General features: G+C 49.3%; 1 protein-coding gene across 1 annotated transcript in view; it reads right to left on the reverse strand.

Moving 5' to 3' along the window:
• Positions 1-15,582, reverse strand: part of EMILIN2 (elastin microfibril interfacer 2) — a 63,853-nt gene that overhangs the window by 23,758 nt on the left and 24,513 nt on the right. Inside the window, exons 3-4 of the mRNA XM_062201418.1 lie at positions 11,303-11,478; positions 1,297-3,207 (exon numbers count right to left, since the gene is read on the reverse strand). Coding sequence (XP_062057402.1) covers positions 1,297-3,207; positions 11,303-11,478 — 2,087 coding nt within the window. The remainder of the gene's footprint in view (positions 1-1,296; positions 3,208-11,302; positions 11,479-15,582) is intronic.

Genomic DNA, 15,582 nt, shown 5'->3' on the forward strand with positions numbered 1-15,582 from the left:
TCCCCACAGGCAAAGGAAGTGTGTGCCCAGCTCTGCCAGTCACAGGGGCGTGTTCTTGGAGGCAGCCATTCTTGGGAGCAGCCCAGCCTGGGTTCTGATCCTGATGTCACTGCTTAGCAGCTGTGTGACTTCGGAAAAGAGTGTGCCTTTCCCTGTGAGGTTGTTGTGGGCTGAAAGCTATGCTCCTGAGGGGACCAAGCCCGTGCTGATACACAGGAGGACCCTGCCATCCCCCTCCACCCCTGGGCTCCTGATTGAGGCTGGCGACTGAAATAAGAATCCTGGTCCAAGAGCAGCTCTCACTTTCAGGGACTAAATGCTGAGTCCCCCAAAGCAGCAAAGAAATGAACTTGATTGCATATGTTGTTCAAAACTGTTAAGACACCATTCGTTCATTCATTCAGTCAACAAACATTTGAGCAAGAGCAACGCGCTGCTCTCAGTGCTGTGGATGACCTTCCTGGATTGCTACGGGGCTACAACCAGTTTGTGCCCTGAATCTGCTTTTGTCCAGGATCCCATCTGTGTCTTTGGAAATGAATGTGACAGGTTGCTGTGTGCCTTCTAGGGGTGAGGAACTGTCCCGCCCGCAGGCTGCATAAGGCCTGGGAAATCATTTGATCTGGCCCTGACAAACCAGCTGCAGGTGGGCCTCAAATTTTAACAAATCTATAGCAGGCTAATTTTGACATTGATAATTTAATTTTGTATGGCCCATGAGTGATGCTGTAAATATCCAAGTGGCCCTTGGCAGAAAAAAAAAATTTCCCTGCCCCTTAATCTAAGCCCTAGATTTTAGGGACTGGGAGGTGGCCCAAAGGTGATGACGACAAAGATTCTAAGGACACAAACACAGGAAAGACGATGCCTGTTCGAAGGCAAACAAATCAGCATAGAGGAGACTGCCCAGGTAGAACAGAGTCACACCTACCCCCCAGGTTGTCATGCCAAACCCCTGACCCCAGCTCTTAGCTCCCCACATAGTAATATAGCTCAATATTCTGCCATCTGTCTCTGGTGAAGATCCAAGTTCCCCTGTCTATTTTCAATTTGTCATGGGCTGATACTTTTGTACAATGCACAGATCAAGTACTTGAACCCTGCAGCCATGTCACATTATTCCCAGGGTTTCTAAACACATACTCCTGACGTTGGCACTCATCACTACTCAGCACCGTTCTCAGGCTACCACCCACCTCCGAGCCACACCGTGGTTCACTCCACCAAGTGTCCAAGATCTAGTACAATGCACATTGCCAATTAACACAACAAGGAGGATGGGCAAGTTTGACTTACTTGCTGATGGCTGAAATTTGATCAGGTCTTGCAAGTCGGTAGAAATCTGGAAAACGTGGCTGTAGAACTGCTGGACTGAATTCTTCAGGCCGGAAATGTCTCTGGAGTGCGACCTGAGCGTCCCGTTCATCTGCCGGACACAGCTCCACAGGCCGCTGACATGCTTGTTGAGCCCCTCCTTGATCCTCTGAAGACTCCCCGAGATGGAGTCCAGTTTGCTGCACGTTTTCTCCATGTGAGACACCCGGCCCTCGACCACGGACACCTCCCTCTGGACGCTCTGCGTGCTCTCCTTGCACACGTCCAAGTCAGAGAAGACCTGGCTCTGCAGCCTCTGCCACCTCTCCTCCAGCGGGCCGCAGCACGGAGCCACGGAGTCCTCGGGGGACGGGAGGGCGCCCTCCTCTGCCCCTGCCGCCTCGCCCACCTTGGTAAGCCCCCCGGCTGCGGCATTGTTACCTGCTCTACAATCGCTCATTTCGTCCCGAAGGTGAGTTACGTCATTTCCTGTTTGGTTTAGCTGAGAATAAAGAAAATGGAAATCCTCTTGAAGTTTCTGGATGCTGCGTTCGGTTTCTTGAAATTTCCTGTGCATCGTGTCGTTTAGAGATTTCAAAAGGCTCCAGCTCGCCCCCACCGTGAGGTCATCTCCATTTGGCAAAGTGTCTTCTATCTCGTGAGGCTCTCTCTGGAAATTCTGCAGGCAGATGTCCTCGACCACTTGAACTTTGTCCTTTAGGTGGTTTAGCTCCACCAGGACCTGCTCATTCCCTGGTCCCGACACCCCCGGCAGCGCTGACCCCGAGGGAATGAACTCTCCATCACTGGTGTTGGCCACCTGGAGGAGAACGCTCCCCAGACGGTCTTCCAGAGAGTGTATTTTCTGATCAAGAAGTTGTTTCAAGTCATCTACCTCTCCGTTAATGGCCCCCCGAAGGGTCTCTTCAATGTAAAAGCAGTGCTCTTCAGCATTCCTCTCTGTCACATTGATCCGTGCGTCTAGCTCATTCCACCGTGCATCGAAGTCCACATCTGGTTCCGGGACTGCGAGACGGTCAAACTCATTGTCCATCCGTCCATTCAGCATTCGGGTGGCTTCAGCAACTCTCTCGATTTTCTGGTCTAACGTCTTAATCTGCTGACCAAAGTCACCATTCTTTTCACCGTCACAGCAGTTTGGCTGTGCTGAAGGACCCTGGAACTGGCCTCGAAGGTCATTTATTTCTTTCTTCAGGCTTGCTTCCTTCTCGCTTATCAGCTCTATCACTCCCAGGTAGCTGCTCCCATAGTCATCGCACTGCTGCTGGAGGCCAACCAGCTTGTACTCACACGAGTTCTTCAGGTCAGCCAACTTCCTGTCCATTCCCTCCATCAGTTCCTCCCTCAGGGCGTCGATCTTACTGTCCACGTAGGCTTGGTAGAGTTCGTTGGTGGTCATGGTCAACGTGGGGCCCTGGGCAGCCTCTTGGAGCTGCTTGAGTTGCCCCTCGTAGCCCTTCACTTTCCCGTCCAGCTCTTCCAGTTTGTCACTCTTGGTCTTCAGAGTGTCTTTGACTTCGGCCAGTTCAGACTTGATGTCCTTCATGCCCGAGTCCTTGCTACTGGGGACACCGGGAAATTGGGCTGTTGCAGTATCCCCAGCAATGTCACGGTCGGGCACAGCCAGGGGCTGCAGTGTTTTCCTGGCGTCATCCTGAACGGCATGTTTGAGGTTTTCACCTGTTCCGGCGATGGAGGACTGAAGGTCAAGGACTGTCCTCGTGAGTCGCAGGACCTTCTCCTCAAGCACCTGGATTTTCTTGTCCTGAAGTTCTTGGGGCCCCTGCTTTGGATCCACTGCCCGACTGGGTTCTGTGGCTTGAGTTGGCAACACACTCTTCTTAGGTGCCGAGACCTGGGTTGGCTCATTATCTGTTGGAACGAAAAGTTGGAGATGAGTTAACATTCTCTACCTTTTGCCAGTTTTTGCAAAGGCAATAAGTTTGGTACCTACACACTACAAGGGTGCTTCAAAAAATCTGAGGAAAATGGAATCAAAAGCTAAGTTTAGGGGGTGGGCATTGTGGCGCCGTGGGTTAAACCACTGCTTGGAATACCTGTATCCCAAACCAGAATGTCTGGTTTGAGTTCTGGCTAGTCTGCTTTTCCAACCTAGTTTCCTGCTAATGCATCCTGGGAGGCAGCAGAAGATGGCTCAAGTGCTTGGGCCCCTACCACCCATGTGGGAGACACAGATGTGGTTCTAGGCTCCTGACTTATTGTGGGTATTTGGGGAGTGAACCATCAGATGAAACATCTATGTGTGTGGTTTGTCAGTCTGTCTGTCTCTGTCATTCTGCCTTTCAAAGTAAATGAAAAAAAAAAGTTAATTTTGGTGCAAAAATGTTTGAAATCCACGCATAGCTTTTTAGAACACATTTTCCATGAACTTTTTGAAGTGCTCTCACGCACAAAACCTTCAGCTGCAGGTCCTCTACCTAACTGTGGGCAGTTATCGTGGCAGAGTAGAATGAGCATGGGATGAAGAGCCAAAGGCAAACTCTGCTTGCAGTCACGTTCTGCCATTGACTGTGGCTCTGGAGCAAGTTAACTGAGCTCTCTGATGATAATCTGCACACCCATAAAAGGAGGCACAATCCTCCTAGGATGGCTCATGGCCATACCAGATAGTCACGGGATTTTTTTTTTTTTAATTCACCATCTACTTTATCACACAGACACATCATTCCCATATTAGTGAACTGTGCTACACCCCAGTAATAACTGCACACCGTAGACCACAAAAGCCAGATCTACCCATTTGCGGTTGGATGCTCTGGTGACGTCCTAGTGCTTGAAGTTGTCCTCAAAGCAACTTTTGGATGTCTGTTTACTTTTATTAGCATCTCTACGTTAAGAGTTGCATAGATATTATTTAGCCGTGCAGTGTGGAAAACTAAAAGCAAAAGAGAGAAAGCAACTATTCTATTGCTATCTGCTAACAACAGAGCCATAGTATAGATTGATTAAGTCAGGGGGTACAAACATTCAATCTTGGTAATCTTATTTTGAAAACACACTCTGCAAGGAAACCAACAGAAAGATAAATTACAGTGATGACGGTGATGCATCCTCAATGAAATACAGACATGGAGACAGCTAGATTAACCAAAAAAGATGACTACCAAAACCCAAAGCAGCCAGAGAGGAAGAAACAACTCACGTCCTGAACACAGTAGCATCCACTGACGAGCCTGGCAGCCAATGCAGGACTTGAGCATATCATGGAAAGTAGGAAAGAGCCAAACACAACACAGATTATAACTCAATAAAGCACATAAGCATGCTACATTGAAAAGCCCTGGGAGTGGGTTTAGAAATGCCATAGATATTTGAATTTCATCATTGCTGTTTTTGCTCCTCTAAACTTTTGCACATGATCATAACAGCAGCTACTACTTAAATAAGTTTAGTGGCAAAACCAAAACTGCAGTTCAGAAGTCCCAACTTCTAAGCACATCTGTTTTCCTGCAGAGAGCCATAAAGGACAGCCTCGTTTCCCATGGTCAAAAATGTATTCCATCTCAAGATGCTAGAAGGAGAAAACAACTCAATCATATGTAAGTGTGATGCTTTTCTGGGCAAAGGAAATTAGAATTAAAAGGCAGAGAATGGGGGAAGACAAGGACATAAGGAAATGTTGCTCTTCTATGCCACCATGACTGCAAATTGCCACAACTTTTTCAGAGAATGATTTGGCAAAATATATCCAAATATTCAGAATGCTTTTGACCTGGCACTTCCTGTTCTAGAAATTTATTCTCAAAAACCACTGGGAGTGAATACAAAAATCAGAAAATATGCTTATTGAAATATTATCTTAATAGTGAAAAATTACAAATAATCTAAGGAACAGTAGGAGATTATGCATTCATATTTTCTAATGCTATTAAATTACAATGTAGAATATTTAATAACATGGAAGATAGTCTATTATGATTGTTGAGTAAAAATAAGTTCCAAGAATAGTATGTTCTTTTTAATGGTAGTGGATTGAAAATAAGCATTTCCATTCATTCCCTCCTAAAATCCCATTAAAATGGGAATAAGGTAGGGAGTGCATACAAAAATATCTCTCCTACATTCATACATAAAAAACTGGGAATTAGAAGGATTTTGGACTTTTTTAAAAGGCAGAGACAGAGATCTTCCATCCACTGGTTCACTCCCCAAATGTCTACAACAGCCAGAGCTCAGTGAGACTGAAGCCAGGAGCCTGGAACTTGACCTTGGTCTCCCACAAAAATGGGTCGCAGAAAGCCAAGTACTCGAGCCAGCACCTGCTGCCCCCCAGAGTGTGCATTAGCAGAAAGCTGGAGCTGGAAGTGGAGCCAGGACTCAAACGGAGGCACTCCAAAACGCGACGTGGGCATCTCAAGCAATGTCTTAACACTGCCCCGAACACCTGCCCTGAGCATGATTTTTGGATTTCTTAATAGCAGTTATTGGAAGCTGGAAGAAAACCGAGAATGTTTTCAAATTGCCGAAAAAAAGGGACTTCCAACCTAGAATTCTGAAACTAGAGTAAAAATACTTCTAAGACTATAAAGTATCAGGAAGTTTACTTCCCAATGTGATAAAAGAAAAATTCTGAGATGTCCTAAATTTAATTACAAGGCTCCAGGAAGGAGGCAGAAGAGGTAAAACTGCTGGTGAAACCAGGAAAAGACTTCAACATTCCCGAATGTATGTTGAAACCTGACTTGAATCCCGTCATGGCCACCACACCCTGCATGTATACAAATTTTCTGAAGCCAAGCCACTCCAGGAGCAACAATTACTCTTCCCCATGGACCGTCCTAGCCAAAGCCCCCCGGCTGTTGAGGTGTCCTGCCCTTCTTACTTGCAGCCCGTGTAGCTTCAGTGAAAAGCACTGATGCTTTCCTTCCTCACAACCTCATCTGAACTCCAAGTCTAGCTGACATTTTTCTAACAGTTACCTGGGGTTTTGCTGCTGCTGAAGTTGCAGGAACTTGTTCCAACACCTGGTTCTTTTTTTCTGGTCAGAAACTCTAAGTGTTCAAACCCTTTCTTTTCAGAGATCCTTTGGTCTTGAGAGTTTGGGTTCAACACATAGGATCATCTCATCAGACAGGTAGAGGATGTGCTCAACCCAAACAAGGGAGTAAACCAAGAAAGAGCAAGCAGGAAGACACAGGGGACAGAAATCCAATAGGAGAATGGCAAACCAAGACCCTGGGTGACAGGAAAAGAGGATGGCCAGGGGCCGGCACTGTGGTGCAGCAGGTCAAGCAGCCGCCTGCAGTGCCAGCATCCCATATGGGCACCAGTTCAAGTCCCGGCTGCTCCTCTTCTGATCCAACTCTCTGCTGTGGCCTGAGAAAGCAGTGGAAGATGGCCCAAGTCCTTGGGCCCCTGCACCCATGTAGGAGACCCGGAGAAAGCTCCTGGCTTCGGATCAGCACAGCTCCTGCTGTTGCAGCCATCTGGGGAGTGAACCAGAGGATGGAAGACCCCCCCCCCCTTCTCTCTCTCTCTTCTCTCTGCAACTCTACCTTTCAAATAAATAAATAAATATTAAAAGAGAGAGAAAGGGAGGGAGGGAGGGAGAGACAGAGGGAGGGAGAGAGAGGATGCCAGCCAGGTGGGGCACGCAGGAAGGCTCCAAAGAGAGTTCTTCAACATGATCCTGCCATATCTGAATCTGAGAGCATTTAGGTTACCAGGGAAGAGTTTCAGTTGAAATAAAGATAAAAACTTAGAAAAACAAGCAAAAGGAAAATGTAAGCTAATTAGTAACCTCAGCCATCAAGAATCTGTGTGGGGGAAAAAAAAATCTATTCATAGTACACTGCATGGCCTAGCAGCATACCCTACCTACACGGTGGTTAATGTAAACATTGGCTATTGAGCCAATACAAGCGCGGTATCGCTGGGGGAAAGGGCGGATGTATGGGAGTAGCATGGTGGGGAATGGATGAAGGGGAGCTAAATCCTCATGTCCCACAAGGAGAAGTTAATAAGGAGGTGAATCCGCAAGGACTCCACTAAAGAGTGTATATAAAGTAACTACTTCCGGGAAGGGAGAGGGAGGGAGAGGGGAGCGTCGTTGTTTTTCCTAGTCATCCTTATAAAGCTATTTAGTTTATTAAATTGCATATGAGTGTGCTCCAAAAACTTCACGGACAGATGGCTGTTGTGCTGCAGCAAGTTAAACCTGCATCCCATGTCAGAGTGCATCAGCTACCAATGCAACTTCCTGCTAATGCATACCCTGGGAGGCAGCAGGTGATGGGACCCATCACCCACACGAGATCTAGAGTTCCAGCCTCCTGGCTTTCGCCTAGCCCATCCCCAGTAGATGTGGACATTTGAGCAGTGATCCTATGGATGGAGGATTGATCTCTCTCTCTCTCTCTCTCTCTCTCTCTCTCTCTTTTTAAAATAAACTTCAAAAAGTTCATGGAAAATAGAATTTAAAAAGATAAGATTATTTTCAGTATGAAACTTTTGAAATTCATGTATACAAACAATCTTTAAGAATTTTGCAGACATGTGTTGTGTCTACTAGCATCCCATTTGAGTGCCAGTTCAAATCCTGGTTACTCCACTTCTGATCCAGCCATCAGGTAATGTGCCTGGGAAAGCAAGGGAAGGTAGCCCCAAGTACTTGGGCCCCTGCCACCTACATGGGAGACATGGATGGAGTTTCAGGCTCCTGGCTTTGGTCTGGCCCAGTCCCGGCCATTTTGGCCATTTGGGGAGGGAATCAGTAGAATGAAGATCTCTCTTTCTCCTTCTCTCTCTCTGTAACCCTTCCTTTCAAATAAATCCATTATTCTTTAAACTGGTTTTAGAAATGCATAAAATGAAAAAAATTATCCATGGGTTTCAAAATTTTTTTGCTCCCAAATAAACTTAGCTTTTAATTTTATATTGCCACAAAGTTTTTGAAGTCCTCTCATATGTTTAAACTTTGAGAAAACATAAACTAAAGGAAATATTAAACCACTGTGGTCTACCAGCCCCCATCCCATTCCCCCATCGCAGCCCCTGTCATGATTTTCTGTTAATTACCATCTCATATTCGTCTTCCATCGGTCAGGACTGTGCCCACCTTGCTTTTCATCTTTCCCAATACCTGGTATAGAGGCTGTCAGACAGCCATAGGACGAAAGGACTTCTCTCTAACAAAATGTACATGCACATACAGGAAAGAGCAGTGTTTTACAGCAAACTATTGGTCCGGTTGCTATGGCCTGAATATCCTCACCAAGCCTCCTGTACAGACTTCATTGCCATGGTTGCAGTATTAAAAGGTAGGGCCTTTAAGCAATGTCTACGTCATGAGGGCCCCACTGTCACGGATGGAGGGGGCAGTCCCTTGATATTGGGCTTCACAGCCTCCAGGACCCTGAGAAATTTCTTTCTAAGATACCCAGTCTAGGGCCGGCATGTGGTATAGCGGGTAAAGCCACGACCTGCAGTGTCGGCATCCCATATGGGTGCCGGTTTGAGTCTTGGCTGCTCCACTTCTGATCCAGCTCTCTGCTATGGCCTGGGAAAGCAGTGGAAGATGGCCCAAGTCCCTGGGTCCCTTCCTCCATGTGAGAGACCCGAAAGAAGCTCCTGGCTCCTGGCTTTGAATAAGTGCAGCTCTGGTTGTTGTGGCCAATTGGGGAGTGAACCAGCAGATGGAAGACCTCTCTCTCTGTCTCTCCTTCCCTCCATGTAACTCTTTCAAATCAATCAATCAATCAATCAATCTTAAAACATAAAATGCCCAGTCTGTGGTATTCTGAAACAGCAACATAAAGCTGGGTAAGATGGTGGCTATAATCAAAAAGACCCACTGTAACAAGGTGGGGGTGGGGGTGGGGAAAATGGAACCCTTGGACACGTGGTGGGAATAAATATTGGTAGAGTCACTGTGGAAAACAGTTGCTCACAAAATTAAAAAGGGTGCCTAGAGGTCAAAATACCCACATCCCCCATGGGAATACCTAGGATCAATTTCTTTCTCAGGCTCCTGATTCCAATTTCCCACCCTGGGAGTCAGGGATGATGGTTCAAGGAACTGGGTTCCTGCCACGCAGGTGGGAGACCTGGATTACGTTTCTGCTCCCAGCTCTGACCCTGGCGCAGTCCTGCTGCTGTAGGCATTTGGGGAGTAAACCGTCAGGTGTGAGTTCACTCTCCTTTTCTCTGGGTTTCTCTGCCTCTCAAAGAGAAGGCAGGGAAAGGGGAAAAGGAAAGGAAAGGAAAGGGCACAACTGCGTGATCCAGCAATCGCAGCCCAGGGTATGCATCCAAAGGAAGTGAACCCCCATCTCAGTGAGTTATCTGCACCTCCACCTTCACTGTAGGAGTACTCTAAATACCAAATAGGAAATAACCCAAGTGTCCATGAACAATGAATGCGCAAAGAAACTGTGCTGTGCATACTGTGGAATCTTGTTTGACCTTAAAAAAGAAAGAAACCTCTTCATTTGGGACAATACATGTGGACCTGAAGGACATTATGCTAAGTGAAATAAGCAGGACTCAGAAAAATACGGCAATCTCTTTCATATGTGGAATCTAAAAAAAGTCAAACTCATAGAGGCAAAGAATGGTGCTTGTCATGGGGTGGGAGGAAGTGTGGGAAACGGGAGCTGCGGATCAAAGGGTAAAAACTTTCAGCTACAATCAGCGCACATGCTGGGGATCCACTGTGCAGCATGATGGTGCATGTATTCACTCAACAGATGTGGTAACTGGTACACAGTGTCACCTACAAGTATACCTTGGCTATGCTCAATCCTTGACAAGTATTTTTAAATAATAAAAAACATGTTCCTATGTTTTTTAAACATTCTTCCATTGATATGCCTGACTTTTATAATGAGTTATTTAAAATCTATTTTATAGACTGGCAGAAGCATTACCTATTTCAGAATTGAAAGCCTCATGGGAAAATAAAATCCTCTAAAGGCAGCATCTAATTGCATAGGAAAATTTCGGCTGCATTTATTGTGTCTTAACTTAAAGAGAGGAAAGATAAATGATGTAAACATATGGAATGGCAAAAGTCATCCATAACCGTCATTCTTCTAATCCATTAAATACCAGCTCTTCACTTCTGCGACTATTTCAATGATGTATTTACTTCAGAGTTACCGTAAGTCATATACTTATTGCTCAACTGAAGTCTTTTTTGGATGTGCTATATATAGGACAATAGGACATACTGGAGTAAAGCTACACTTAAGAGCAAAGGTGAACCACAGGTGAAAATCCCAACTTGATTCGTAACGTTGCAAATATCTCATCCCACACAGAATGAGAATGATCCTATTTACCTGTCTTTTTTAATTTTCAAGAATATTTATTTATTTGAAAGACATAGCAACAGAGAGAAAAGGAGAGACCTTTCATCCCCAACTGGCTGCAAGAGCCAGGGCTGTGCAGGCTGAAGCCAGGAGCCAGGAGCTCCATCCGTGTCTCCCTCGTCGGGGACAGGGACTCAAGTACGTTAGCCATCCTCTGCTGCTTCCCAGACACAGGAGCAGGGGTGAGGATCAGCAGCGGAACAGCCAGCACTAGAACCAGCACTCCCATTGGGAAGCGGGTATCCCGAGCAGTGGGTTATCCCGAGCAGTGGCAGTTGCTCTTATCACAACATTGCCTTACCTACTTTCTTGAACAATTTTAGCTCTTTTAAATGCAGATTTATGGGAGCTTGTAGATGACTCTTAAAGCAACAGCAGATGGCATCATTGCCAGTGCCACGGGCTACCCAGGTCTGAAGCCATCCACTTTTCCTACCCTGACTCTCACAAATCAGCCCTAACAAAGCAACACACTTGCAAGGTTTGTCTACCGATCGCTCCAGCTCTCCCCAATGCGCTTGTCTGCCATGTGTGTCTGCGCACTTCACACGGTCAGTTCTGAGTCCCGGGCGATCGACACAGCACCAGAGGTAGTAAAGGCAGCCGCGCACAGCAAAGCGCTGGTGAGAAGTTACCTGTGGCTTTCTTCATGCTGTTCCGCGGCCGGGTGGGCGTGGGGCGCGGGGTCCTCGCGGGGTCCCTAGGACCTTCTTGGCAGTCTCCCCCTCGAAAGCCAGGGCAGCATCTCCACTCCAGCTGCGTCACTGTCTTGTACCTGGTGACGTAGCGCGGTCTGAAGTTCACTCGGTACCTGTGCACAGAAGGGACAGCATCTCTCTCTCTTGTCGGAGCACTTCTGCCCTTCCCGATGTGATGAGGACAGTTTTCTGTTCTACAGCTCAAGGCTGGGGGTTGTTTTCAGGTGTAACTCAGGGTTACTTTGTTTTGCATTTTAAAGAAACACCCTGGGGCAGGGGTTGGTGCAGTGGGTTAAGAGGCTGCTTGGAGGCCGGGGCCTCAGCTCAATAGGCTAATCCTCCACCTGCAGCGCTGGCACACTGGGTTCTAGTCCCAGTCCCAGTCGGGGCGCCGGATTCTGTCCTGGTTGCCCCTCTTCCAGGCCAGCTCTCTGCTATGACCCGGAAGTGCAGTGGAGGATGGCCCAAGTGCTTGGGCCCTGCACCCCATGGGAGACCAGGATAAGCACCTGGCTCCTGGCTTCGGATCAGCATGGTGCGCCATCCGCAGCAGCCATTGGGGGTGAACCATCAGAAGGAAGACCTTTCTCTCTCTCTCTTACTGTTCACTCTGCCTGTCAAAAATAAATAAATAAATAAATAAATAAATAAATAAAAAGAGGCTGCTTGGATGCCAGCATCCTGTATCAGAGCACAGTTCGAGTCCTGACTACTTCCAATCCAGCTCCCCACTAATGTGCCTGAGAAGGCTGTGACTGGGCCCCTGCCACCCATGTGGGCGTATGGATGGCATTCCAGGTTCCTAGCTTTGGCCTTGCCTGATTCTGACTATTGCTGGCATTTGGGGAGTAATCCAGCAGATGGAAGACCTCTGTGTGTCTCTCACTTTCTGGATTGACAAAAATATTAACAGGAAACCCGCTGGTGCCCTTCCCAGCACCTCCATCCCTGACACCAGCAAAGGGAGCCGCAACCCTCTGCAGAGGACACACACCACTTGCGTTCATTTCTTTCTACAAAAACGCCCCGCCCCGCCCCCCTTGCCCGCCCAGCAGGCAGCAGACAGAGCTGCCATCTCCTGACGCACTGGGGTAGCAGAGAGCTTTGTGGGGTGCTAGGAAGTCCTCCAACTCCGCCTTGGGCCTGGGCCCAGAACAGATAACCACACCCTGGACACTCCAGAGGGATGGAGCCAAGGCACGGGCCCCCACCTCCCCAGCCCCCAGCTCAGGCGGAAGCCACAGCCACTCAGGGCGGGCCCTGCCTCATTTACCCCGACTTCTAGCCTCTTGGCCGGGAACCATAGCTCTCGACTGTCTTCACTTCCTCTGTGTTTCTCACCCCAGCACGAGCAGCTGGCTGCCTTTTGGGGCCAATTCCCAGAAAGCAAGCAGCTTTGCATCACTTCCTGGGGTTGTGGTGAGCTGCTCGCAGGGGAGCCAGGGTGGCCAGCTGCACGGGCCCAGGCAGCCTGGCCGCTCCATCTCAGGCACAGCCTCCGGGCAGGTGGGCCTCAAGGTTACATTCCTAAGAGGACCTCCCCTGAGTGTAACCGAACAGCATAAAAGCGACTGCTTGGGATGGTACATCCAGTGGGCCCTGGAGGAGGGCCCTGCTGACCCCCAGGACCTGCCCTGGGTCCTCGCACCTTTCTCTGGCTGGTCTCCCGGGCAGTGGATATCAACCTGGGCTGTCAGAACCCAGGGAACTGGGAACAACACTGCTGCCTCCCCGCAGAGCTTCTGGGAAAATGGGCCTGGGCATGGGGAGCTGAGTTGAGAGGCTCTGCAGGCTGCTTGGTCCAGAGCAACTGAGGAGAAAGTCCGCAGGCAGTTCCCAGGGACCTGGAGCAGGTGCAGACCTCCCATGGAGACTCTTCACTTCCCTCCCTCCCAGCCAGCCCCAAGTTCCCCTCTTGACAAGGGAGGGAGGACCACAGCTCCCAGGGCTCACGTGACTTGTCCGAATTCAACAGTCAGGAAGCAGCAGGGCTTGGATTTAAACCGCGTCCTTCTCTCTCTCCCACTTGTCCTCCAGCACCCAGGACAGTCAGTCTCCCCAGAAACTGCCTTCAATTTCAAAGCAGCGGCCCCACCCGGAGGTGTCAGCAGCCACCCTCCCAGGCAACAAACTCAGGCCCGAGTATACAAGCCAGAGCCCTCGGCCCCTCCCAGCCCACCTGCCCAGAGAATTCTCTTACAGTTCTCAAAAATATAAGAACAAGGTGGGCTTCTGGCATAGAGGTTTGGCCACTGCTTGGGACACCTGCATCCTATATCAAAGTGCCTGGGTTCAAGTCTCAGCTCCACTTCAGATTCCAGACCCCTGCTAACGTACATACTGGGAGACAGCATTGATGGCGCAAGTACTTGAGAGACCCGGATGATGTTTCTGGCTTGGCCCAGACCTGGCTGCTGTGGAGTGATCAGCAGATAGAAAATCAATTGGTCAGTGTGTGTGTGTATGTGGTTCCCTTGTCGCTCTTTTCAAATAAATCTTTAAAAAAAATCCCACTTCATTGCCTCGCATACCCAAGAAGAGCATAATGCTGGAAAAATGTGTTATCTCAGGAAAACTTTGTCCCTCTGAGTATTCAACACGGCCTGTGAAAATGTGTTTGTTCTTAGTTCTTGCTCATTTGCCAGTAGACGACAGCCCACGGGGAGCCGTTTCCAGTGTGGCTGAGTGAGACAGGGATGGGGAGAGCAAGACCTGTGACTGCTGTGCCCTGTGGAAGAGGACGGGCCACCCACCCCGCAGGTGTCAGCATGTCCTGGGCTCCTCACACACATCGTTGTTACTTCCTGCCAAGGTAGGTGGGATCCGGGAGCCAGCTCCTAACTTAGGGAAGTTCCCCAGGACTCCGCCCTTCGTCCACCTGGCAGAGGCCCACCTCCACTAACAGGCCTGCGCTGGGGCTTCCGGCCATGGGATTCAGGTGGACAGCGTTCCCGACACGCTGCAAATCTAAGACAGCAAGAAGCCTCCCTAGCAGGCCCCGACAGCTGGAACCCACCAGACAGCCACTGCAGCCGTGGGAACATTCATGGAGCAGTTTCTTCATGGACGATGACCACAGGGATCCCAGAGAGGCTACAGCCCTGCTGGTGGATCCCTGCTAATGGCTCCTTGGGCCTCATTGATTCATTTAAAAAGGCAGAGTGACAGAGAGAATATCTTCCATCTGCTGCCGATACTCTCCAGATGGTTACAATAACCGGAGCTGGTCCAGGCCAAAGCCAGCAGCCAGGAACTCCATCTGGGTCTCCCACATGGGTGGCAGTAGTCTAAGTTCTTGGCCTATCTTCTGCTGCTTTCCCAGGCAGATTAGCAGGGAGCCGGTTTAGAACCAGAGCAGCCAGGACTCAAAACGACGCTTGAGTACAAAATGCTGGCATCTTGAGTAGCAGCTTAACCCACGGTGTCATAACAGCATCTCCCTGCTGTGGTCTCTCCCCAGCAGAAGGCAGGTTCCTGACAACACAGCAGCCAGCCAGAAGGTCACCCAGAGAATAAGGGGGAGGGGGGAACCAGGTGGGATTCCTGGCCCTACTCCTCCATCATCCAGGGCACTGTAGGAAAATACACTGCCCAGTGAGCTCCAAAAACAAGTCTGGGCCTTTACCCACCGAGTTCTAGTTTACTTGGTTGGAGCAGGGAGCACCCACACCTTTCAAAAGCCCCCTACCCCACCCCGGCAGTTGTCATTTGCAGCCAGAGCCAGACTCCGGTTCCTCCATCCAGTGAGCCCACCCACTCCCCGGGCCTGGGGATCAGGAGTCCCCGAAGGCCCAAGCAGGGGAACTAAGGCCGAGCCCAGGTAGCCTGGGGCTGCAGGAGCCCCCACTCAGTACTCGCTGATCTGCTGACACTGCCCCCAGCATGGGGTGGCCTTGCTAGGGAATGGACAGAGCCCAGTGCTGCAGGGCAGGGCTGGATGGACGGTCTCTGGCTGCAATATTGGCTCTAGACCTGTGGAGTCCTTGGGCTGGGGCACTGAGCCTGGGCCCTGTCATCTTACCTGTAGGCTCTCCCCGCTTCTCCTCCTCAGAAACCCTTTTTGGGGGCAAAACAAGGGTCCACCATTTTTACAGGTTTGGCCACTGTGTCACGGTACCAGATTGGCCCAGGAGATCTTAATGAGAAGGGCGGTGGCAAGAAGAGGTCTGGATCAGGGAATCAGGGCTCAGGGGCCACCTGGCCGGAAGTGTCCCCAT

This window comes from Lepus europaeus, chromosome 9, assembly GCF_033115175.1.
Source record: "Lepus europaeus isolate LE1 chromosome 9, mLepTim1.pri, whole genome shotgun sequence".
Taxonomy (NCBI): domain Eukaryota; kingdom Metazoa; phylum Chordata; class Mammalia; order Lagomorpha; family Leporidae; genus Lepus; species Lepus europaeus.